A 26,000-nucleotide genomic window follows, 5' to 3' on the forward strand; every position below is an offset into this window, starting at 1 on the left:
TCTCATATGGATGACGTAATACGTGGCGAGGAAAATCATGCGTCTAAGAAAAAATTCAAAAAAATTAGATCCAAATCTATCTTTTCCTAAAAGATTTAAGATGAAAAAATTCAAATCCCTTAAGAACATCTCCTTTCCTAGTGGTAGTCAATCTTTTGCGAGAAATTAACAATAAAACAACCCTAAAGCATAGTTTCTCATTTTCTTAAAGGTTTTTTCCTATACATATCTGAATTCGAGTAAGTATTAATATGAGAAATTAATGTGCACCTAAAATTACCTCCTTTCTTGTCAAAATGATGATTTTTTTTCTGAGAATGCAACCATTCGCAAAATTCTCCCGTAATATTATGAGTGGAATTCATATTTTTCTCTTAAAAATTAAATTTTAAAAACATTTAAAATTAATAGTTAAATTTTAAAAATTAAAAAGATTAAAGTACTAGCGCTATACTGTCGGAAAAAAAACTGTTTTTTGTTACGTTACTGGTTTTTTTCCAACAAATTTACACTTACAATTTAAAATCCTGGAAATGGAATTCTGGAATCGTTAGGTTTCAAACGATTTCAATGTCAACGATTTTTAATCTGAATAACTGAATATTGACACAGTGTTAAATTTAATCCTATTCTCGGTGAATCATTGTCAAAGTACACAATGCGATTTCTGCTTGCTTTCTATTCTATTTAAATCTGATTTTCAATTTAAATTTTTTTTCAAATTTTTAAGTACCAAACAGTGAGAAAAATTCCCTAATAATCCTAATAATAATAATAATAAGGCAGCGATTTTCTGAAAGAAATTTCGCTAAATATTAGTTTTTCTTTCTTAAATTTAAATTTTTAATTTAAATTCAAACTATATTTGATTCCATTTAAATTATATTAATTATATTTGATTCTAACTATATTATTAGTTCAAATTATTTTATTTGAACACTAATTTTTGAGGAATAAATTTTCAATTTTTTTTATCCCACACTGGATAATTTGGGAAGGATTCCCTGCCTTTACTGTAAATATTTTCTGTCATTATCTTCTTTTTCTTTTCGATATAATACATCCGAGGTCTCGTACTGCACTTATTGACACTTCCTCATCTTCCTCAAAGTGGTCCCGAAGGGAATTGAATAATTTGTTGATTTGTTGATTACTAATTCACAATCTGACTTGCTCATTAGCAATAATTCTTTTTCACCTGCTTCCGAATGCTGTTTATTTATCTTCGTCTGCCTCAGGTTCTCAGGGGGAATTTTTTTTTGGGTTGAATTTGAAATGTTTGAAGTGAATGCGTACGTTATTTTTGATCTCGTACGCGTCGCGTATGTGCGGTACGTTAACGTTAACGTAAACGTACGGATTTTAGGGTTACATGATTCGACTGGGAGCTTGGCTGCTGACGGCCATACTCGTGGCGATACAGTTCGACACCACCGTCGCCACAAACTGTTCAGCTGCTGATGCGACCAGAAACTGTATTGATGGTCTGATTGTACCCATATGGTGAGCGTTAGCGTTCTAATTTCCCTTTCAGAGGGGAAATATTGGAATTTATGGAATTTTCCACGTTTTCCATGCACCCATAACTCCTCAGAATCAGCGGATTAGTGCTTAGGAGGATTTTTTCTCCTTTGTTTAACCACAAATGATAACAGTCCTAAATTACCTCTTATCTCGCTTTTTTTATTTGTCGATACGGTAAACAAAAAATAGTGTGAGGAGAGGGAATGAGGTTTCTGTTTTGTCGACTGAAAAAGTATTTTTTTTTCAAAATTCGAGTTTATTTTCATTTAAAAAGTAGTTCAGAGTTGAGTTCGTGGACGAAACTCTCTTAATTTTCTTTTTGAAGAAAAAAAAAACTCATGAAAGCATTGCCACTGGTCCATAGCTTATCTCTTTTTTCCTTCAAATTTGGGAATGCTCGATGCCACCGTAATCTGATCCCTCTGAAGTTTACTTGGTGCTTTTTTCACATCTACTTGGGAACATTCTCAACTGCTGAGGATATTGTCATTTAATTCCGGAAAATTCTATGGATTTCCCATGGAATAAGTCGATTATCGCTCGAAATCATTTGATTGCTGCGAATATAGCCATACCATGCATGATGACATTAAATTATAAGTTTTTTCCCGTTTAATTACCATGAGCGAAAAAGAGGTAGTATTTAAAAGAATAAAAAAAATTGATTTCAATTGATTATTTAACGAACTTTAATAACTTTAATTAGTGATTAGATATTACTAAATTGTATGAATAATTAAAGTCATATATACATAGCTGAAGAGTAACACACAGAGACAACAACAGCAATCATCCAATTCTTTAAAATTTAATTTTACAATGCTATTTTCTAGCATTGTTTTTTTTCTTCAAATCTGAATTCAAATTGCTTTTGGCTTGATGAAAAAATTTTCTCGATTTTACCTCTGTTTTTCCGAACGCGAACTTCATGGATTCCTTTTTTTTCTAAAAAAATTACTTTTTAAACGAAAATATGCTCGAATTTCAAAACAAAAAAACTCTCTCAGTCGACAAAACAGAAACCTCATTCCCTCTCCTCACACTAATTTTTGTTTACCGTATCGCGAAATAAAAAAACGAACTAAGAGGTAATTTAGGACTGATATTACATATTTGTGGTCGAACAACGGAGAAAAAATCCCTCTAAGCATAAATCCGCTGATTTTTTTTTTCTGCCATACGAAGCGAGGAAACATAAAGAAACCCCGCAGGTTGTAGTTATTTCCCCTGACCTTCCCCTGATTTCCCTTCACTGAATGTGTGTATGCAATTGCGGACCGCTTCTCACCGTTACGGTCAATTTATTTCGAGAATAATTCGAGCAGCGTTCGAAAAGAGCAGTATATTTTACCAGATGTGAAGAGCAATGAACCGTCCGTCTCTTATCCGTCGAACTCAATTGAGCATCAGAAGTTGATGGGTGTGTTATTTTAGGCGAAGTCTCCTTCTATAAAATTGCCATGCAATTTTATGAGATTTTTCTCTAGCACTCAATATTTTCGTGGATAACGTTGATGTTTATAGCGATCCCAGTCTACGTTTATCCTACCAATTTTAGCCGGGAGCCACGGAAGAGATTATGTCCCACTTTTCTCCATAGATTTTCCTTTGTTTTATCGAGAAAAACGTTATGGATTTCATTTCAAAGAGAAATATACTGAAAATATATGCCAAAATTATACTAATAATATCAGAAGCAATTTAGAATTTTCTTTGGAAAAAAGTTAGAAGCAAGAAAAAAACCAAAAAAAAAATGATGAAAAATGGCGCTGGGTTGTTTGAAGGACTCAAATATGACTTTTCTGTGAACAAAAAAAAAATTTAAATAAAAAATGTAAATAAAAATAAAAAATGAGAAAAGGTGTTTTCCTTGCCCTAACCTTTTATCGAATGAATGTAAAACTAGTAGAAAAAATTCTTTGAGCGTTTCTAAGCGATCTATCACCATATCAGGTGTTTGTTTCAGAAAATTTCTGTGCTCACGATCTAAGGGTGAATGAAAATCGTGTCTCTATGTTACAAACTGACTAAGTTTTTTTTTTTGCTCAATTTTTAAAAGGGTTTTCTAACCCCTCAACCCACGCAGACCTCATTTTTATTGAAGTTTGAGGTAGGATGTGCGCAGTGATATCCTGAAATACGTGTTGATTTAATAGTAGAGCTAAAAACTAGGTTTTTTCTGTTTGTTTATAGAAATAAATAACTATTTAGACTAATTAATTATTTAAATATATAACTATTTAAGCTTGAAAATGCGCCGAAATAAATTTCTCCAAGAATATTCTTTCATCATCTACAATATCAACACGTTCCTTATAATGTTATAGCATGCCTTAAAATATTAACTGCTGAAGTGCTACCACTGAAAAACTTCATATATTTCGACAAATTTTTATTTTCGCATTAAAAAGAATTTTTCAATGTGAATTATTGATTTATTGAAAAAAAGATAATTTTTTTGCAACCAAGAGATTTTTTTCGTATTGGAATATTTCCTTGCGGTTCTGTTTTCGTCATTATGGAAGACGATGATTAATGGCATCAATGTTCATGGAAAGCTCGCTCTTCTAAGCTTTTGCGTAAACAAAGTTAATCCTTCGTAGTTTTTGTTCTCAATTCTTTCGTGGAAATTTGAGAAGGACACCATGGGAATATATTGCTTAGCAATGAATACGTGGATACGTTCTTTTTTTTCCGGAAAAATGGAAAGTTGAAGCGTGGAAAGTTCTCCTGAGGGATTGCGAGGATATTCTAGATGTTACTAATGGAGATGCCTGAAAAAAATTCTTCTTCCTCCCTCTTTAAGCGAATTTAAACTTAAACTTAGAAGGAAAACAGCCAGAAAAAAAGAAGCCGAGAAAGATGTAATGCTGCGCTTGTACCGATCGCTCCACCGTGAGGCGACGGAAATCGCAAATTTATCAAATCGCGCTTGCTCACGTTACGCTAAATGAATGAGATCCGACGAGGACCACATGTAAACGATGCGACCAGCATCTGCAACCACCCGAAATCAAAGACTAATTCGAATGTGAATGTGAAAAAATTCTCTTCATGGTTTTTCTTTGAAATCGTATTCAACTTTTTTTTCAGGCGACCATTTCTGGATCTCTCTCCAGGCGATAAAATCATGCGTGGTCTGATCTATTTCGTCGTTATAGCCTACTGTTTCTTGGGTGTATCCATCGTAGCCGATCGCTTCATGAGTAGTATCGAAGTGATTACGAGGTAAAAATATACATACATATAATAAAGAAATAATGAAATATGTAGAAAATGAGAATTTCTGAAAGCCATTGAATGGTTTTCGGCAGGCAGCATACCAAGAAATTCGAGAATTTTCGGATTTCTCCTTGGAAATATAGGAGTAAGGGTATGGTTCACTAATCTGGTAAGTGTGATCACACTCAATTCCACTCAGTAATTCAGAAAAAGAGCGTGAGAAACAGTTTTAGTTGCCCCAGTGCTTCCTACGGTGCAACCAGTTACGCGATAAAACGCAGGCAGTTTCCAACGTCTGCAATTCGACTAATATAACCTGACTAAGCAAAAACTTTTGCATTTTCCTCTGGATTACAAGGAGCAATTGAGCGCGATCTCATTCATATTCTTGAATTACCCTACCCTACCCCTACTTCTTCGCTTCAAGACCTCAACATCGTCAATTTTGCGATAGGCTGAATTTAAGCTATGATCGCTAGCAAATATCTAATTTTTTCCAAGCCAGACGCGAATGGAATGTTCTGGAGATCCGCTTGTGATAAATAAACGATTAATGGTTTTTTCTTTTTAGTATGGAACGAAAAATCGTAGTGAAGCGACCTGGACTCGATCCAATGGAGGTGCATGTTCGTATATGGAACGATACCGTATCTAATTTGACCCTTATGGCTTTGGGTACGTATATACAACTGTAGTGTATGAGAATATAAATTTTAAGAAAAAAGCAATAAAAAATCAGCAAAAATTAGAATAAAACTCACCCTAGAAGACAAATAAATAATAAATTTCTTCAAAAACTATTTGTAGATCACTCATTCGTTGTCATCTGTTTTTTTCGGTAGGAAATTAGGAATGAAGTAATGAAAAAACCAGGCAAAATGGACAGAAGTTTAGTCGCCAAAAAGTTCTTAGAATTTTTTTTGAGAAAAATAAGATACTGAATAAAATTTTCTCCAAGGTATAAAATTAAGTTCGCTACTTTCACAGAAAATCTCAGATCTAGACAATATCCGAGAACATTTCATCTGTCTGAGAATATTTCAATATTTGAAATTTAAAATTTTATTTTTTTTTCCATTCGATGAATAAGTAGTTTTTATGGGAACAATGTGGGATAAGCTTTGAAGTGTTTGTAGTTGTTTGTCAAGAGAAAACTTTAACATTTTAATTCGAAATTATTTCAGGTTCCTCGGCCCCCGAAATTCTTCTGTCTATTATTGAGGTACGTGTGAAAAATTTTCGTTTATCTTCTCTTTATGTTCATTTTTTTGTGTAATTTTACAAGGAGTATTTCCTGAAAGAAAAATTCTAATTTCTAATTGTTAAAAATAAAAATTCTGTTCATATTCGTAGAAATAAAACAATACAACCGCAACATCTTTTTTTACACTTTTTTTTTGATTTTTTGAATTTTTTTAAAAATAATAACACATTATTTTAGTAAGATTTTTAAACAAATTTTAATTTTTATGATCTCTCTCTCTCTGAAAAATGATCTCTCTTTTTTTTGAAGATTATTGCGAAAAAATTCGAAGCCGGTGATCTTGGTCCGAACACAATCGTCGGTTCGGCTGCATTCAATCTTTTTATGATTATCGCTATATGTGTATCAGTTATTCCGAAAGGAGAAGTACGTCGTCAAAAACATTTGGATGTGTTTTTCGTCACAGCCTCTTGGTAAGTTCAAACTGTAGTTATTTTTTAAATTTTTTTTCATAACAACACATTATTTTAGTAACACATTTTTAAACACATTTTTTTAAACAAAAAAAAGATCCTCGAACAGACTACGATCGAATGCTTAGGTCGATTTTCGCCTACATCTGGATGTACGTTATCCTTGCTGTGATATCACCAGGAGTGATTGAAATCTGGGAAGGTCTACTCACATTCGCATTCTTTCCGCTTACCGTATTCACCGCATGGATTGCTGACATCAAAATTATTCAGGTCTGTAATTTTCAGAGCCAATTTTCTTTTTTGGAAAAGGATGAGAATGAGGAGTTTGAGGATAAATGGACGCGTCAACGAGTAAGGAATAGATTTGTGGGGGGAAAATCAATATTCAATCGATTATAACTCGATAGTTCGAGTTAGTTGCGGCGAATCGAATGATGGTCATTTCGGCGGACTCCGTTACTAAACGGTGGTATATCCGGGGAAATGTGTTGAACTACCTTAACTATTTTTTTGAAATATTTTTATTATTATTAACTATTTTTAAGCAAATTCCTGATTCCCACTTAGTTACAATGGAATCCGGACCTCTTAAAAGTTCAAATAAACCAATACAGAACCAGAGATGTCCAGAATTTCGAGATTTTGGGGAACTGTAAAATAAAAGAAGTTGAAATTCATTCTTCGTTGATAGATCTACATAATTCTGATTAACGACGAAGAATAGGGAGAATAAGCACGAAACTGCGTTATTTCTAGCAACTTTTTCTAAAACTTTCCTGACTCAAAAAATCGCAGTTTCGGGGGATAATTGCTCTTTTTCAAACTGGGTCCCATTATTTTTTTTTTGTACAGCAAATTACCTTCCTTCTAGTCGCTTGACCTCCGTCCCTTTTTTTTAGCAAATTTACTCTGTGGAATGGAGAAACTGCGTTCTATCTACCAATTTTTTCCAGAACATTCCTGACTCAAAGATTCAAGGTTTCGGGGGATAATTGGTTGTGCAGCTGTGTATGCATTGCTAATTTCCTGAAATTTCCTCTGAAATTTTGAAAACAAATGTCTTATTCTCGAAATTTTCACTTTCTCTCTCTTCCGCATTGACGTTAGTACAGAAATTTCTAGATATACCCTCTGAGGGACGCTTTTTCTTCCCTAAAAACTTTTTTCCGGTTTTTACGGAAGAAAAGGCATCCATTATATTCCATTCTCAGGAAAAGGTCCCAATTTTCCACATTCCAGTAAATTTCTGAACAAAACTTGCAGATTTGTTGATGAAAATGAAGTTCTGCACAGAAAAAAAAACAATAAATAAACAATGTTCCAGTTCTCGGAACGTTATCGAACAGCAGAAATGTGCTATGAACCGTTTCCACGTTTCAAGTATCTTTTTGCTTGTCATATCACAGTACGACAGTCAAACAGTCAACAATTTATCGTCCTAGAATCTCTGGAGAGTGCACGTTTCTCGTCAGGAAGCCGTTGAGGATTTCTTCGTTATCCGTGCATTTTCCTATGAGCTCATGCCCAATGACGCTATCAGAATGAAATGCAGAATCCTTGGATATTCTTTATCGATGATGTTAGGATCTCATCAGGAAACGATAGATTCAGAGGTGTAGATTATGAGCACGAGCATGATGACGCTCATTTCCCTCAAATCGTCTTGGAAAAACCGCGTGGGAAACGGCCCACGTGTACGAATTTTCCCACGAGACACCTTATAACGCTGCCTTCGCATACGCGTCGGTTCTCCCAGCCCAGCCGCTTACCTACTGGTTTTGCTTGAATAGGCTGCTGGGAAAATCACATTGAATGTCGTCCACAGACTCGCAGACGCAGCGTTCGTGCCGGGATGGCGCGTTATAAGGTGCCTCGTAGGAAAGCTCGAACACGAAGACCGCTTCTCACGCTAGTTTTCAGGACGATTAAGGGAAATTTAGCGTGAATATGCTCATCTTCGTGGTCTACACCTAATGTCCTGTTGTTTTCAGGAGAGATCCTAACATCGTCAATTTTGTGGTATATTATGCGCGGCTTTGATTTTGATAATGACAAAAAACTACGAAAAAGATATTTATTGAAATATTTTCGGCATGTTGGAGCGTTTTCAAGGAAGAACAAGGGAGAAATCCTAGAACCTCTTCGAACACAATGAACTTGGCCTTTATCTTATAACAAGCGATAGCGTTATGAGCACGGTTAGGGGACTCATTGGCAATTCACGGATCTTTGGTCAGCGTGTGACACCGGTGCCTCACGATCTGTGACTTCTCTCTATGTAGTGAATAATGTAATGTCCATCTCTTTTCCTTAAATTCTTAAAATAGTTGTTCTCAAAATGTGGTTCTCCGTGGTTTTTAATCTTTGATCTATCATCTCCAGCCGTCAGGACTCTTCACGAAACCTCAGGAGCAGAAATAAGCGGAAAATAAAAGTCAGAAATTATCGCCAAAACCCTGGATAAGTCTGAAAATAAGGACTGCGTACATAACTGTTACAGTAATTTACCATGCGATATGCGCTAAAACTCTAAAGACTTTGTCGAAGGAAAATATATTAAGATTTGCTGGTGAAATATTACCTGAAACATGCCGGGATACTGTAATATTTCAGAATCGTTTCCTACCTCGTCGTTATCGTCGTGGATCTCATGGAATGATCGCTACGGAAGGGGAAGAGCTGAAAATGTTGGAAAGTAACGGTATCACTCAGGCATACAAGGATTTCACACAGGTGCCCATCAATTTCTTATTCCTTTATGTATACCTATATCATAATTTTTTCCAGAACAAAAGAGAAAAAAAAGAAAAAATACATACAAAAAAAGATAAATGATGAATTTGTGGAAGAACCTAAAAAAATTCCCAATTAGTGAAAAACCTTTCTGTACGAGGATTCCTGGAAAAATTACTTCATTGAAAAACGGCTGTCCTACCTCGAGAATTCCGATGAGGGTGAAACGAAAAGAATTGAAGATACTGTGTAAACATCACTGTATGCATAATAAATAACTCACAAAAACGATTTCACATGTTTTAGCGATTTTTTTCCTTTTTTTCATCTTTTCTGATAGATTTTCATTCGTTTTTTCTCCAAAAGGAGGGAACTACTATTCCAGATCCAATTGCAAATCCAGGTGATCAGATGAGAACTCGTCTCCATCTTCTTATAGTAGCTTTGCTGCCGAAAATTTTTGCAAATATCGTAGTGATTCCCTTCAAAAAATATCGATGACTGTACTTTTTTCCCTAATTCTTTTCTTTTGAAGACGTTTTTAGAAATATTTTTGTTGTAAGCACTTCAAAATTGCTTATTTCTTCGTTTCCTCAATTGGTTTTCTGGAACTGGAACTCTTGTTTCTCTGAAAATCCTCAGTTTTTCCGAACAGACGTATTTAATAAGGGACTTAGGATATCTTCATTGGTAAATATATATACAACATGCAGCATTCAAACACTAATAAATCTTAAAATCGTCAAAAAAATGGAGGAATTTATTATTTGGTACATCCATGGATAGTATGTAGTATGAGAAGAATGAGCCCACTGTTCACCAATTTTTTTTTTTAGTTTTTTTTTCTTTTTCTTATATTTCTTCCATTCCTTACATCCATATATTTGACGGATTCTGTGAAATACATCTTCTCTGTTTCTCAAATAAATCCACAACCTTTCAGGCGGACTACGTTGACCCCGCCGTTCGCGCATTTGAAGAGCATCGTCAGGAATTTATTGAGCTGATGAGAGAGATCCGAAAGAAGAATCCACTCATCTCTCCAACGGATTTGCAAAAACAAGCCGAGTATGAGATGATCACAAGGCAAGTGCTCTTTACTCATCCCTTTGTTTGCTTGGAAAAATGAGCAGTTTTTATTTCTTGCTTGGAAGAAAATCCATATGGCTGAAAATAGTCGTTGGTTTCTCGGATTATTTCTGAAAAAAAAGGTTGAAAAAGTTTACAGAGGGTTTTGGATTAGAGAATGGAAAAACATTGTGTTAGATTTAAGAAAAGATCATACTACAGAATGTCAAATTTTTCGACAAATGTTGCGCTGCCGTACTTCTAACGTTTGGAATCTAAGAGAACTTCCAGAATTTCTTGCACACTTATAACCCTGTGACTTTTACTTCTGGAACCTTAACGAATATTTATTTTTTGGCCCACTTTATCCACATTTTAGGGAAAGGAGTGCAGAAATACGAAATGAAACCGCTTTATTTTCAGAATTTCAGAATTTTCTTGGGATGCCGTATTCGGTTTTTCCTTTCCTTTTTTCACGGAAAATAATTGTTGTTTGCCGACATCCACTGTCTTGTGATAGGTTTTTGAGGGTTTCCAAATAAAAAAAATTTCTTAGGGTTTAATAATTTAGCGGAGAAAAATGCTGGAGGATGGGAGGAAGAGAAGAGCCAAGAAAAGAATAGTTTTTATGATTAAAATCACAAGAGAAAAAAAAAACGAAAGTTACACTAAATTACAACTTTACTTTGGAACCTTCCGTACACCTCAACTTCCGCCTAGAACATAAATCACTTTTGAAGGGATTATAGAAAAAAATTACAGGATTAAATCTTCATGGATTGCTCCATAACTCAAAATTCTCCACCTATAAAATCTCGAAAAAAAATCTCTGAATATCTTCTTAGTGATAGAAAATCTATCTGAAAAGCGTCTCCAAATCACCCAGAAGACTTTCTTCAGATATTTTTTAATCTCTGAATGAAAAAAAATCTCTCCCCCTCCTCAAAAAATCAGGGTCGATATTTCAGAGGACCAAAATCACGTGCATTCTATCGTGTACAGGCTACACGTCGTCTTATTGGTGGTGGTGATATTGTGAAGAAACGGATCGATAAAGAACACAATAAGGCGGTTGATGTGGTACGTTTCACGTGCTTTTACGCATGTTTTGACGTTTTCTTTCATTCATTCCTTTTTCTTTGCTAATATTTTCATTTTTCTTACTGTTAGCCGATATGTTTTATCGTAGGGAATGCTCTGATTAGCATTTCTTTTCCCAATCTTTCCCGAGTTACTCGATTGATTGATTGGACTGGATTCCCGAATAGAATAGGTCCCATTGCGTATTCCTGTGAGGTCCTGTGCCGAAATTCAGCCCAGCAACAAATTTCTAAATATTTTAATTAGTAAATTAAATTCAATAAGTCATAGTAATAAGTAAGTAATAGTATTAAGTAAACTTAATTTAGTATTTATTGAAATTCCAAATATTCCAAATATTTACTAGTGATGGGGCAGGTGTGGCCCAGTCGGTTAGAGGTCCGTTGTAGCCACACGGTCGAGGGTTCGAATCCGCCCTAGTGCAAACCAAGCCTTTCATAAATATTTACTAATGATATCTGAAATACAGGCCAACACGCGTTCCAAAACCTCAACGATTCTGAATTGAAGTGAACGTGGGGGCGTATCCCAAGCGGATTGATCAACGCTAGTGATTTTATGCTTTTTCCTTTATTTACGAGTGATATTGATGAATTTTTAAGGTGAAGGTGAGTCAATTAGAGTTTTCTTAACCGCTTCGGAAGTTTATGGATTTCCAAAAATTTTCAAGAAAAAAAAGAAAAAAAAAAACGCAAAAGCACACACATTAGGAGTTTTTTCTTAAGATTTTCATATTTGAAAGAGAGAGAATCGAAATCACTTACATTTTGCAAACTCCTTGTGGGGGATTTTTTGCCGGAAAATAAATCTATTTATATTTTATTTTGTTTTTTTTTAAATATTTACTTTTTGCTGGGTAAAAATTGTGCGAAAAACCGCTGGGGCGATTCTCAGTTGATCTTCATTGCATACTTATGAATGAAAGAATGAATGAATGAATGAATGAATGAATGAATGAATGAATGAATAAATGAATGAATGAATCAATCAATCCACGCTTACTACAAATATACACAAAGTTATTGACTAATTTAATTGTTTTGTTTACTTACAACGTCACAGCGTTTACTAATAACACAGTGATTCTCTAAACAATGTATATACGTTACTGATGACAAAAAAGAATGTATAGTACACCGCGCTAACACGTTTATACTCTGAAGCTGAGCGGAAAAATTTGCTATGATTCAACTTTGAGGACTTTACAGCGTTATAAATTAGTTTACATACCTTAATATTTTCAGTATGTTTAACAGATCGATAATAAAATTTTGACTACCAGTTAGTTTATATCTTTGTAAATAAAATGTACGGTATATTTTAAAAAAAATAATAAGGAAAGATAAGATAAATGAAGATAAAAAAATAATAATAACTAAATAAAATGTACGATGGATAAAAAAATAAATAATAATAACGAATAAATTATGAGTATAATGTAAATTTATATCTTTCAAAATAAAAGGAAATAAATTTTAAAAAATAAAAATGAGACCACAAAATTTCTGCCTAAGTTTCGAAGTATGAACGTGTTGGTCGTGTAAATGCTATTAGTTGCTAAAAGTTTCATCTTTTTTAAAACCAAAAATTGGTGAATTTTTTCCCTGCGTCGTTCCGGGACCTCACCTCTTAAAATGCATGCATACTGTACTGTACCGTAGTATCAGGAGATTTTATAGAATATTTACCTATTTCTGTAGAATTCAGCCATATCTGGATGGATGAACAGTAACTATAGTGTGACCTTATACTAACCGCATCCATTAGGCAGAGCCATACATATTTCAGTTAGTCCAGGCTCAAGAGAAACAAGTACGTGAGAACACCTGCAAAATCTATTTCGATCCGGCACATTATACGGTATTGGAGAATATTGGAAATTTCGATGTCGTCGTTGGACGGTGAGTTCTGTATTTGCACAAAGAACACACACACACGAACGGGAACATCGTTTCTATCGTTTATTGTTCTCAATTGAGCGTGTCATAGCAAGCTAAGGAAGTACTTACCGTAGTCGTACCTTTACATAATATTCTACGCAATGCAATGTATACAAAAAAGCCAGGAAACGAAAAAAAAAACAAGAGAAAATGAACTGAGAGCACAATTCTTTCCTTTAACCACGGCGTTAGGATAGGAGGGACCCTGAAAAAGGGGAATTGTTTCCATAATAGATTTTATAACCGTGGGAACCGACGAATAATTCCACCCGATAGATTTCTGAAATTGAATGAACCGCTTTCAGCATGAAGCTTAATTCATATATATATTTTTTCACGTTTTATTTCTTTTAATCTTCGGTAAATTACAGAGATGGTGGCCCTGAAGGTCTTACAGTTATGGTGGATTACTATACTGAAGATGGTACAGCAAATGCTGGATCTGATTACATCCCTGTGAAGGGAACCCTAACCTTTTACCCTGATGATAAGTATCAGGTAAGTTAGAGTAAAAGTTTTGTTTCAAAAGAAAAAAAAAATCAGCTTTCACCCTCTCTGTCTATTTTTTCACCAGACTGATACGTTTTTTTTTTTGAAACTTTTTATCAACGAAACGATCTCAACTAGCGCTAAACGACCGACATTTCCCCGCAAATATAAGAAACAGAAAATGCGTAAAAATGACAAATGAAATGACGTAAAAATGAATTTCCATAAGATAAGACGTTCTCCAGAAATATTCCAGATAAATTTTCTAGAATATCACAAGACGTTTTTCAGAAAATTTCTATCGAAATTGTGGACGATGATGTGTTCGAGGAGGACGAGCACTTCTATCTTCATTTGCGAAACTTACGTGTACGCACCAAAGACGGTTTGATCCTGGATCCGTCAAGAATCGGTGGCCTACCGGTGGCACAATTAGAGATGCCGGCCACGGCAACCATCATGATTCTTGGTGAGGATTTTTTTCTCAAAATTTTGACAAAGTAAATTTCTTATTTAAATTCTTTGAAATTATGGTGATTTAAAGTCTAATTCTAGTAATCAAATTTCATTTGTAATTCCAATAATTAAATAATTTTAAATGTACGCTGCTCCAGATGACGATCACGCCGGTGTATTTTCATTCGAACATGATCATTTCCAAATTGTTGAGAGCTGCGGACATCTTTCGCTACGAGTTCAAAGGAGTTCCGGTGCAAGAGGAAAAGTTGTCATTCCTTTCAGGTTGGTGTCGGTGTGTCGGTCGAACTTAGTAACTTCTACACTTAACTTTAGTTTCTTTTTCTTGAAAAATTTCATTACGTACTTAAAATTAAAGACATCACCCCACGAATCTGCGGTGGTGCGGGTTTCAGGTGGGTTATGCCTATACGAGGTACGCGAATTATGGAGAGGAGGGTGATTCCGTCCATTTCTTCCGTAAAATTGCCCGAAACGGCCCGGAAGATGCGGCGCGTGCACATGGCGGGCGCGCTCCAATCGAACTCGTTATAGAAAATAGCGCCCCGGAACGCTCTGTGCCGTGCCCAAATTCGTGGGATGATGCCTTTAAGGTATTGAAAAGCATCCCTGCTGCAGGAAAAATCCCCGGGAGATTTAAAATCTCTTCACGCCTACACACAGCACCCATTTTTATCTATTAAAAAATTTCACTTCCCAGGATTGTGAAACGTTCGGAACGAGCAAATCCCAAGAGTAATTAAAAAAAAAGCTCCACGCAATCGCTAGAAAAAAAACCACCTCAGAAAAACCCATTTCGGCCCATTTTTCCCATGTTTTACATTTTTTTAGATTTAAAATGAGGTCATTGCTATCAGTCACCTTCATAATTTATAGATCTGATGGAACTGCCCTGAGATCTTTCACCTACTAGAGACTGAAGCCAATTAAATGCTGAATTTGAATAAATAAATACATAAACATAAATAAACAACCAATAATCACTACTAGTAGTAGTAAAATGGATATTATAACATATCCATTTTACTACTACTACTAATGAATAAATAAATAATTTAATTAATTAATAATATAATAATAGTAAAATAGACATCATCGTGATTTTCTAATATTACGCATAATAATACGAGTAATAATAACTTTTTTTCAGAACATCGGACGGAACTGCTATTGGAGACAAACATTTTGAATCCAAGGAAGGAGAAATAGTTTTTGATGACAATCAGACTGAGTAAGTTGAGGATTTGAATGAGGAATACAAGTAGATGGTCAAAACAATTGATTTCTTTTCATAAATATCAATCCTAGGACTAACTATGAGGAAAATTTCCATTTTAAAGGGAAAACATTAAAATTGTTATTCTTAACCATTCTAAATTATTGATCCTAACTCATAAGATTGACAAAGAAGGCAATTTGAGATACTTCCACTTACTTTTACTTCTGAATCATCAGGATTTTTGCTCAGAGATCTGAGTTCTCGTTTCCTTGGAAAAAAAAACACTCAAATAGCTGATACTCGGTGGTTATAGTTTTTTATTCGGGATTATTTTCCTTCTCTCCATTTTTTTCAATTTTTTCTCTTTCTTTAATTCAAATTTACCTTCAGAATCGTAACGTTCTCTGTGAGAGTAAACGGATTAAACTTTTATAAAAAAATATGCCAAATGAAATTGTGCGAAAATTTCTGAGAATTCTGTAGTCGTTAATCATTTTCTGCTTGTTTTGTACTAAAGAGTACGAGTTTTCGATGCTCACGCAACGCTAACACAACGCTCGTGTACTCATCTTCAGCAAGAGCAAGCCACTCCGTTGCCTGCTGTGACGTTACCTCAACGTTTCCCTCTCGAACCTTGCTGAAGTGGATTCTCAAGTGCTCCGAATACTAGCTAACAGAGCAGAAGTCAACACTAATATTACTCGCCCTACACTTAGGGGGATTTTGTTCATCGATAACGAGAAGCACAGAGATTTAATTACAAACGACACTATTGTTGACACTTATTGTTTTCCCCATATTCTCAAAAGATATCCTCAGATGGGTGCGGGTGTAGCGCGGTCGGTTAGGGGCTCGGCTGTGAATGCATGATCGATCGTTGGTTCGAAATTGCCCAAGTGCCAACTAGGTCTTTCACCTCTCAGGGGTCCGAAAATCGGTCTCAGACGTGTCTGGGAGGATAAAAACTCTAATTTGATAGATCGGCTGGCTTTCGGAAGTCATTCAGATGCGCCTTCATAATCATTAAACGATTCTGAAATGAGAAGAATGGCGGTGGCGCATCCCAAGCGGATTGATTGACGTCAGGCACTTTATTCTTCCACCTTAATAGTTTTTTTTCCCCGCAATTTTTTTTTTGTTATTTTAGAAGCAAAAAGGTGAAAAAGTTTGTGCTAACGCTACGCACGATTCCACACCTCGTAGTGAACTTTTTTTTCCCTTCAGTTTTTTTTTTGCCGCTGCCGCATAAATGTTGATTGATACGTCAGCGACTTTGTGTATATTTTTCTTCTCAGACGTGCAGAAAAACGAAACTCCACAGAAATTGAATTGAAATTTTAGAATTAGAATTTTTAATTTAAGATTTGTTTTTAATTTCCAACCATCGCTACACTTATCGAGACTATTTTGACTAGTAGAAATATACAACTCTTATGGTGACTTGTTCAAAACGTTGTCGACGTGGTGATTCATCGGTAGGTCACAAATTTTTGCCCATGAAGTGAATTTTGAACCAACAGCGGGTCACATTTGAAATTATGTTCTGTTTTTCCAAAATTATCCGAGGGATTTTTGGTTTTTTTCCTCAATCGAACCAATCAAAGTGGAAAAGATCATCCTAGAATGATTGCACATGTGAGAAGAAATTAAATAATTATATCTGATGTACTGGATACAGAATTTAGATATAAATTATATTAGATAAATAAGGCACACCCTTTTGTATCCCCAAATTGTTTTGATCACCGCATTCATTTCATTCCTGGTGAAGAAAAATAAAAATAAATTAATAAATTAATAAAATCAAACGTAAAAAAAATACGAAAAATTACGTGAATAATTTGGGAAAAAAGTTGTTTAAGAAAGAACAACTTAATTAGGAATAAAATGTTCGAGTATCCTCTCCTGAGAAATCGCGAGAATCTACAAGTGATTTTTGCTACCGCGTGAATTGCGCTTTCCAGTCTACGGTGTTTGATTGGTTGAAAACTGTTGCCACATAGTTGTCGGGACTTATGTTTGCATGCGGAACCGCGACGCGTCCGCAACCACCGACCGGCGCCTCCTCTACTGCTCGACATATGCGCTCTCCGTGTTCTATCCTACTCTAATCGATAATCCACTACCATATGCGCAAACATGGGATCAAATGCGCCTTCGGTGTCCTTTGCAGAGGACAAAGCAGAAGTAAAGGCTATCATAGATTTTTCAGAACTACTAAGGAATGGAACGACCTTTGGGATGGTCCCGCAGAGAAAAACAAAAATAAATTCCAAAAAATAATTTTGAAAAAAATGGAAATAATGTATCGAGATGTTTGTATGTATTGTATGTATCGTAAAAAAAAACTCTACGGAGTTTTCTTTTTAAAATTGGTAATGATTCTAATTTGCTGAAAACTGCAGAAAAATGAGGAATACTTAGCAGGACCCACTTTACTCCTGAGAAAACCAACTGTATTGATAAAGCAGCTTATTTTCCTTCATTCTGGCGAAGTTTTTTTCCTGGGAACAATTTATTTCTCAGACACCTTCACGAAGAAAAAGCAATTCAATTTCGTGTAGTCTCTATCTTTAAAAGATTTTTTCACTCATGTGAATTGATGTAAAGGAAAAGATTCATGCATCTTTTTTTTTAAATTTTAACTCACTGCTTTTGCATCGCATTTTTCATCGAATTAGTCACATTCATCTTTGAGAACTGCTCAGAAATCATTTTTTAAGGGAACAATTCTTTCCTAACAGATGCTTTTCTGCATCTTTAAGTGCTATTCTCTCGAATCCCTGCGTATTCTCTTTTTGTAAACTCAAAGTACATACTTAAGTGAAGATTAGTTCGTTTGAAGCAACGTCTGGAAGTACAAAAAAAAAGCGAAAAGGAGACAAATTGAAGAATAGCCGCCTGGAAAAGCTATAATTAAAGAACAAGGGAATTTATATTTTACGCTTCAAGGCAGTATTCAAACCCCTCCAAAAAAAAACTGTCCAATTTTGTTGTACTTGCTAACAGCGTGGGACCTATGATGGGACCTAACATGGGATAGTGTTATTGCATTAGGCGTAGGTGGCGCCGATTAACAACAATTTACTTGTATAGCTCTCCTGCAGTTCCAAATATTAATAGGAAGGAAGGGAGGGAGCCTGTTGCACCAAAACCGCCGGCCGCGAATAACAAGACCGCGATCGATATCGATCGATTCAATGGCGATCAGTTGATAACTGCTTCAAAATTCATATTTAATCTCATCTTCATATTTAAAATCATTTGCGAATTCATATTTAACCATCATTTCTTTTTTTGTAGTAAATCGAAGAAAGAAAAAATCAAAAAAAAACCTTTTAACTTAATGATTGTAAAATAATAATATAAAATAAAATAAATAATATAAAAAATATAACTCTTCTTTTTATAATCAAATTCTATTTGTTCACATAAGATGGAACTTTTTTTATCACAAGACGATCCTTTTACCTGATGAGTTTTGTTTGTAACAGAACTCGAAAAGAAAAATTCATAGGTACGTCTCTTTGAGGTTTTGAGGATGTATTTGTGGAACGAACTGGACGAAATTATGAACAGTAAAATAAATCGTGGAAGTATTACAAGAATTAGAAGAAAAAATCTAAACGAAGCGTTTTAGGAGGAATTTTTGAATAAATTTACTTTTAAAGAGGTTAATTAAAATTTAAGTTTTAAGAATTTTACTTAATTTTAATTTTTAACTATGGTTAGAATTCCGATAATAATTCGAACAAATCATTTCTAGAGCTTTCATCGAACTTGGAGTGATGGACACCGAGCAATACGAGAGATCCGATTACTTCTTCATTGAACTTGCCCCACCAATTTGGGCAAAGAAGATGAGCGGTACGAGAAATTTTTTCATTCTCAGATCATTTTTTTTGTCTCGAATTTTAATAATCAATTTTTCAAGGATTATTTAACGTTAACAAATCACTACGTTTCTTTCTATATAACTTTCATTCTAAAAAAAAAGCCAAGAAAAAAAATTTCCTCTATTGAATGTTGTCTTTCTATCTGCCTATCGTTTAGCTTCTAATGTGAATGGGAGGATACCCTTAGTCCACCAGCATTGTAGTGTTGTGTTTGTTGTCTCTCTGTATTGTAGTGTACATTACGCATTTTGTGCACTTATGTATAGTGCATCAAGGATACCTTTGAAAAAAAAATGTTGGGAAATTTCTGGAAAATTCTTGAAGAGAAAATCATATTTATCTGTTTTTTTTTCTCTTGTGTATATGATTCAAAGGTATAAAGATGCTAAATAGTCGAATAGATCGTAGATCGATCCGATCTTAGAAGCAGCTCTAGCTTTAACGTGTCGTGATTGTGCAGATCTGAGCAAAGTGCAAGAACGATTCCAACGTCGTATGGAACAGAAGCGCAGAGCATCTATTGCATCGGAATCGAAGGAGAGCAGTGAACCACCAGGTTACTCCATAGAATATTTCAAACACTACAAACACCATCACAAATCATCACAACACTTTCAATCCCTACCTATGTACATTTCACCAAATCACCTCCTTATTTGTCTATAATCGATCATTGTCAATCAATCAATACCCTGTTTGATGTCTTGTCACGATCATCGCTAAGTGAATTTTGTTATGGCACAAGCACCGCGACCACATCTCCTCTATCCCTCACATTTTGTTGTCGCTACTGAAAGTATCTGAGAAAAACGACTTCAGTTTGATTGGAAAATTATGCACCTACTAAACCTGTACTGGGATCTTTCAGAACAATATCAGCATCTGCTGATATTGTCCTGAAAGGACTCGAGAGGAACCATAGTGTTTTTAAAGGAGCACCTTACGAAACCCACGGTGATGGGATCTCTCCACGAATAAGAATTATCAAGGGTATAGTTCAGTAGTATGACGGTGAACAAGCTCAATTAATCCTAATTATCCGTAGAAATGCCATGAGAAACGGCCGTGTCGCACCACATCTCCCTACGAGACGCCTAGCAACGCGCCACGTGTGCGCAACGTGTTTGCCAGCGAGCGCGGAAAAGAGTGTCAAGAGCGCATCACTTCGCAGCGCGGATGTAGTGAGTATACGTGGTCTCGTATACGCGGCACGTTCTAAGGTGTCTCGTGGGGATGTCCGGTACGACAAGGACATTTCCCACGCCATCTCTTTGGATAATCAAGGAAAGGGAAAATGAGCGTTATCGCGCTTATATTCGTTATCACGCCCATAATCCCATCTATTCGTGGAGAGATCCCAGCAACCTCAGCTTCACGCGTAGGTCGCCTTAAGCTGTTTTTATGAGCAAGCACTAAATGCTCATAAAAAATCATCTTTTACGATACAACGAAAATTAACAAAAATACAAAAAATGTGGATTTTTGAATTGTGATTTATTTTTGAATTTTTGTTGTGGATTTTTTTAAGGCCAACGCTGGTTCCTACGTGCATGACAGCACATTATCAGCAGGTGCTGTAAAGATATCTACTGAATTTCGACTAGACGAAACGCTTAATAATAAGTTACAAGTTATAAGTTTTTTGTGTTACAAGATTAGATATCCTACGATATCCTGGAAATTCCAAAATTCCGAGAAAAAAAGAATCAGATTCTGAAAATGACAATCATGATGTTAGCCATTAAAGCAAGTTTTTTTCTTTAGAAAAAAAACGTCTGGGAAGTACTTTTAAGCATAACGATGAATTTAATGAGTGTGCGCAGGGTTTTTAGGCTCATCTTGGACCGGGTTTTATTAGTCCTCAATGGCGTTAATTTAGAGTGATGAGTTCTTGGATTCTTATTTTCTCACAAGAAACGCATCATTTCCTTTTTTCGAGTAAAACGTTACGTAAAATTTATCGTCTTGCGTGTTGCCTCACTTATTCCGTAGTTACCGAAGTGAGCCACGCTGCCGCGTTACATAGAATAGGATAAGGATCTATTAAGAGGATAAATCAAATTAAATTATTAAGATAATGAAGTAGATTTAGAAAAATTGGTGTAGGCGTAGTTTTGTTTATTCCATATCAATACATCCCAACGAATGTCTGTCTAGCACCATCGAACCTCGAATAAACCTCTCCTAAAATTTCCCAGGCACGCTGAGCATGAGTTCTAGGTGGACGAAGTCGGACACCGTCACGAGACTTTCTTACCACGGATCCGAATCAAAGGGCCGTATCGGCCTCACCGAATCTCAGCTCACGTTTCAAAAAACGAATGGGATCGTGGATCGCCGGCATGAAAGGTTTCCCATCCTGCATGCGACACTGTGCATGTTCACTGTTCACGTATACGTCCGTTCGTTTTTTTTTCTGTTCTGCATGATTTATCATACGGTTAATTATTGAACGCTGTTTGATAGCATAACAAATTCACAAACGTTGAGAAACGTTCAATGTTCGTAATCGAGTGTTCTCTAAACAAAAATGTTCTATAACGGTTAAGTTCTTCTCCCTAACATCTTTTGTTTATTTTTGCTTTTTGCTTTTATTACAAGAAAATGCTTACTGAGGAGAAGGTGTTTCGTTCTTCTTATTTCAAAAAATTCAAATTATTCGAATTGTTCTGTCGCTGTAAGTTAGAATTATGTCCTACATAAAACACCATCTTCTCACTAGCAATACTTGAGAGCAATCCTAGAGCCTTTCTTTTCAAAAACTTTCAAAAACTCAGGATGTTATAAGTAGCAAGTTCCAGGTGCAGATGATAACATGAATGGCTTGACAGCGGATCAGTTGGAGATCGCCGAAATGGGAAAACCACGTCTTGGTGAATACTCAAAATGTCAAATCACCATCAAGGAGAGCAAAGAATTCCAGGTTTTGTTTTTTTTTTCTCTAAGATGAATTACATAGATGTCGAGGGCGGGTATTGCGCAGTCGGTTAGAGGTCCGCTGTAGTCGCAAGGTCGATAGCTCGAAACCCCCTAGTGCAAACCAAACCTTTCGTCCCAACGGGGTCGATGCCAGACCTTTCATCTCTACGGGGTCGATATCAGACTTGTCCACTGGGAAGACAAAAACACTGTGTTGATCATCGAATGGCCCCCGCAAGTCATTGTGTAGGGCTCCAAAAAACTTCAACGATTACGAATAGCAGTAAAAACGCGTTGTCGCATCCCAAGAGGATTGATATGCCAATGACTTTATCCTTTACTTCCTTCTTAATAGGTGTCGACAATGTTAACAAATGCAAACAAACAAAGTACCAAATGATGTTCCTATTGCGTCAATTGTTCCTATTGTGGGCGGGTGTAGTGTAGCGGTCAGAGGTTCCGTTTCCTGCACGAAAGTTCGAATCCGCTCTAGTGCTCACCAACCCTTTCGTCCCTCCGGGGTCGATAAATTGGTACCAGGCTTGTCTGGGAGGATAAAAACACTGACTGACACATCGGCTAACCCCGCAACTCACTGTAAAGTCTTAAACGATCCTGAATCGAAGCGTGGGGGCGCAGCCCAAGCTTATTGGTTAACGCCAGAAACTTTATTCTTTATTGCGTCAAAATCTAAAAAGGGCTGAGGACAACTGCATAGCCGCCCGGAATTATCATCAAACTCACACGTCTTTTCCAGCCAAATGCTCTTTGATACGCGAGTTCAGCATCCTCCTAGTTTCTTGAATGTAAATGACATCGCGCACTAGGCACTCCATCCGATAGATGTCTCAAATCTTCACACAATCTCCAGTCTCGCCGTTTAGACAAACAACGCAACATTCCTACATACACTGCTTATCGTGGAGACTATTGCGTACCGGCTGTCGCTTGATACTGTCATTTGGGGTTTTCAGCAATGCAACCAAAGATGCCATTGAAAGGAGCCTGACTCTCTTCAGGTTAAGGGGGTCCAGCTCATGGGGTGTAGCTCAAGTGATGAGGACTCCTTCGCCAATCGTCCAAAAGTGAAGAGGGTGGGAGCGCCGACCCTGACTATCGCATGTATGAATACAACATCATCTTGTAAGTATGCTCACAAGAATACGCGTATGGTGGTAGTCAATGACTTGGAGATGAAAGGGATACACGGAGATTTTACCTTCACGTGGGGTTTTCACAGTTTTATTTGCGGTTCAGGGCGGGTGTAGTGTAGCGGTTAAAGGTTCTGCTTCCTGCACGATCGATCGGAGGTTCGGATCCGCCCCAGAGCTCACCAAGCCTTTCATCCCTCCGGAGTCGTTAAATTGGTACCGGACTTGTCTGGGAGGATAAAAACACTGACTTGGCACATCGGCTAGCCACCGCAAGTCATTGTATAGGCCAGTTACACGTTCGTAAACCTCAAACGATTCTGAATTGAAGTGAAAAGTCGGTGTTGAAAACTTTGAAAAAAAATGAATAAAATAAAATTGATAGCGATCTACCACGTGCAGCTATGATTAGGTCGCTTATGCGCTGAAAATTATACCTGTCGACTGAGTTCATCGCAAACTAATCGTTCTGTTCTTCAATTCATAAACTTCTAGGGTATTGTCGATCGCATGATCAAAAACGCTAACACTAAATTGATGTTGGGAACGTCCTCATGGCGGGAACAATTTATTGATGCGCTTACGGTGAATGCTGGTACGTTTTTATTGACATTCTAAAATCTTCGAACTCACTAAATAATGCACTATGATTTGCAGATGATGATGATGATGATGATGGTGACGATGAAGACGGTGAAGGAGGTGACGAGCCTAAAGAAAAGGCACCACCGTCTTGCGGTGACTACATAATGCATTTCATGACGATGCCATGGAAGCTACTCTTTGCCACTATTCCCCCTACGGGTTCGTGTAATGATAGGGAAACGAAAAATAAACACAAAATTCTGAAAATGATGTGTATCTTTACAGAATACTGGGGAGGATGGGCATGTTTTGTCGTCTCTATCTTTATGATTGGTGTTCTGACAGCTCTTGTGGGAGATTTAGCATCGCAGTTCGGTTGTTGGGTTGGTCTCAAAGATTCGGTCACTGCGATATCATTTGTCGCACTTGGTACATCTGTTCCTGGTATGTTACCGTCGAATATTTATTCGAAGTTGAAAGTCGTCTTTTTTTCTGTTTGTACACCCAAACTTCCACTATGGAATTACCACTTCCACAATTATTCCGTTACCTTTTTTCAGATACGTTCGCTTCGAAAGTATCCGCCGTACAAGATAAATATGCCGATAATTCTATTGGAAATGTTACCGGCTCAAATGCAGTCAACGTTTTTCTTGGTATCGGAATTGCATGGTCCGTCGCTGCTATATATCATTTCTTCAATGGGACACAGTAAGTGCTCTCTTTGGATACTCCACAAATTTTTTTTTGTAATTTTTGTAACCACCATCCCGAGATCTTGTTTCAGGTTCCTGGTCGATCCCGGAAATCTTGGTTTTTCCGTATTAGTTTTTTGCCTCGAAGCTTGCGCATGTATTACAGTGATTGTTTTGAGGCGAGGAAAACTTGTCGGCGGTGAGCTTGGAGGTCCTTTGAAATACAGGGTGAGTTCTGTTCGGAGATTTTGAGAGTGACTACTTGTCCTAATTATACTGTGGTATTTCTTTGATTTAATACATTTATATTGCCAATAAAAGTCTTCATTTTTAGGTCATGACTTCAGTCTTCTTCATGTCGCTATGGCTCCTCTATCTAATTCTATCAGCACTTGAAGCTTACTGTATAGTTAAAGGTTTCTAAGCGACTCATCAGCATGCTAGTCGAAATTCATTCGTGGGAGGAGGCCTAAATTTCGGCCCAATTTTCCCCCTCTACTCTTCCCAACTGTTTCGCTTATTGTATTGCATAACCAAGTGTCTTATATTGACCACAATCCCTTCCAGGGTTTTTAAATCTTTTTTTCGTAGACTGATAGGAATTTCATACGTGTACGCCTAGTCGTGCAAATAATATTTGCTTTCTATACTTGTTTCATTGATATTGTTGGTCATTGCAATGGTGCCTTCAGAGATTATCTACAGAGATCGATGCTATATATTTTTTGACAAGTAATTCTTTGCGTTTTCCTCCGCTAGGGTTCAAACGCAGAGCAACATGTACCATTGTACGGGTTTTATTTCCCCGCTTCACTCCAAAAGCAGCTCAGAAACTATCATTTTTATCTACTTAATTGTTCACTTCAACATGCTGAGAATCGTATGCGTTAAAGGATGGAGCAGAAACGCATTAGCAAGCTTTCTTTATTGATTTGAAACAAGTTTTGAAAACTCTTAGAATGGTAAATGTTGTCGTGAATTTGACTCGATGGTTCGGTGCTTATCGATATATAACACACACTGTTCCAGGAATTCGCTTGTAGGACTTGATTATTCACGTCTTTTGTAGTTCCGCTCATCATGAGCAGATATCATTTCCCTCAGTTCAGTTCCTCGAACCTCTTTTTTTTAATTTTTCATACATTACGAACTCCCATCTCGCCTTTGCGTTTGAATTGTGATCAAGATGTATTGAATAAATATGTTCGTCTATTCCGATAATTTGAACTGGCTTCTACTGAAATTTTAAATAAAACTGTTAGTACTGATTAAGTGTACATATTTGCCCGGAAGTGGAGGAT

General features: G+C 36.3%; 1 protein-coding gene across 4 annotated transcripts; it reads left to right on the forward strand.

Moving 5' to 3' along the window:
* Positions 1 to 1,372: 1,372 nt before the first annotated feature.
* Positions 1,373 to 25,123, forward strand: RB195_012974 (uncharacterized protein; the record flags this gene model as incomplete). Of its 4 annotated transcripts, none has more annotated exons than XM_064202590.1 (24): positions 1,373 to 1,503; positions 4,618 to 4,752; positions 5,318 to 5,421; positions 5,931 to 5,968; positions 6,260 to 6,423; positions 6,552 to 6,696; positions 9,040 to 9,159; positions 10,103 to 10,245; positions 11,196 to 11,307; positions 13,117 to 13,229; positions 13,640 to 13,766; positions 14,049 to 14,226; positions 14,372 to 14,498; positions 15,385 to 15,465; positions 19,220 to 19,320; positions 19,810 to 19,905; positions 21,570 to 21,698; positions 22,151 to 22,272; positions 23,915 to 24,014; positions 24,077 to 24,223; positions 24,290 to 24,448; positions 24,565 to 24,715; positions 24,792 to 24,927; positions 25,034 to 25,123. In XM_064202590.1, 24 exons carry the CDS (start codon positions 1,373 to 1,375, stop codon positions 25,121 to 25,123), a joined length of 2,949 nt encoding a protein of 982 aa, XP_064058471.1. The 4 variants fall into 4 exon arrangements, with proteins under 4 accessions (XP_064058471.1, XP_064058474.1, XP_064058472.1 ...); XM_064202591.1 differs by having other exon boundaries at positions 13,126 to 13,229; XM_064202592.1 differs by lacking the exon at positions 21,570 to 21,698.
* Positions 25,124 to 26,000: the final 877 nt, after the last annotated feature.

The sequence above is a fragment of the Necator americanus genome, chromosome V, assembly GCF_031761385.1.
Source record: "Necator americanus strain Aroian chromosome V, whole genome shotgun sequence".
In the NCBI taxonomy this organism is placed as follows: Eukaryota; Metazoa; Nematoda; class Chromadorea; order Rhabditida; family Ancylostomatidae; genus Necator; species Necator americanus.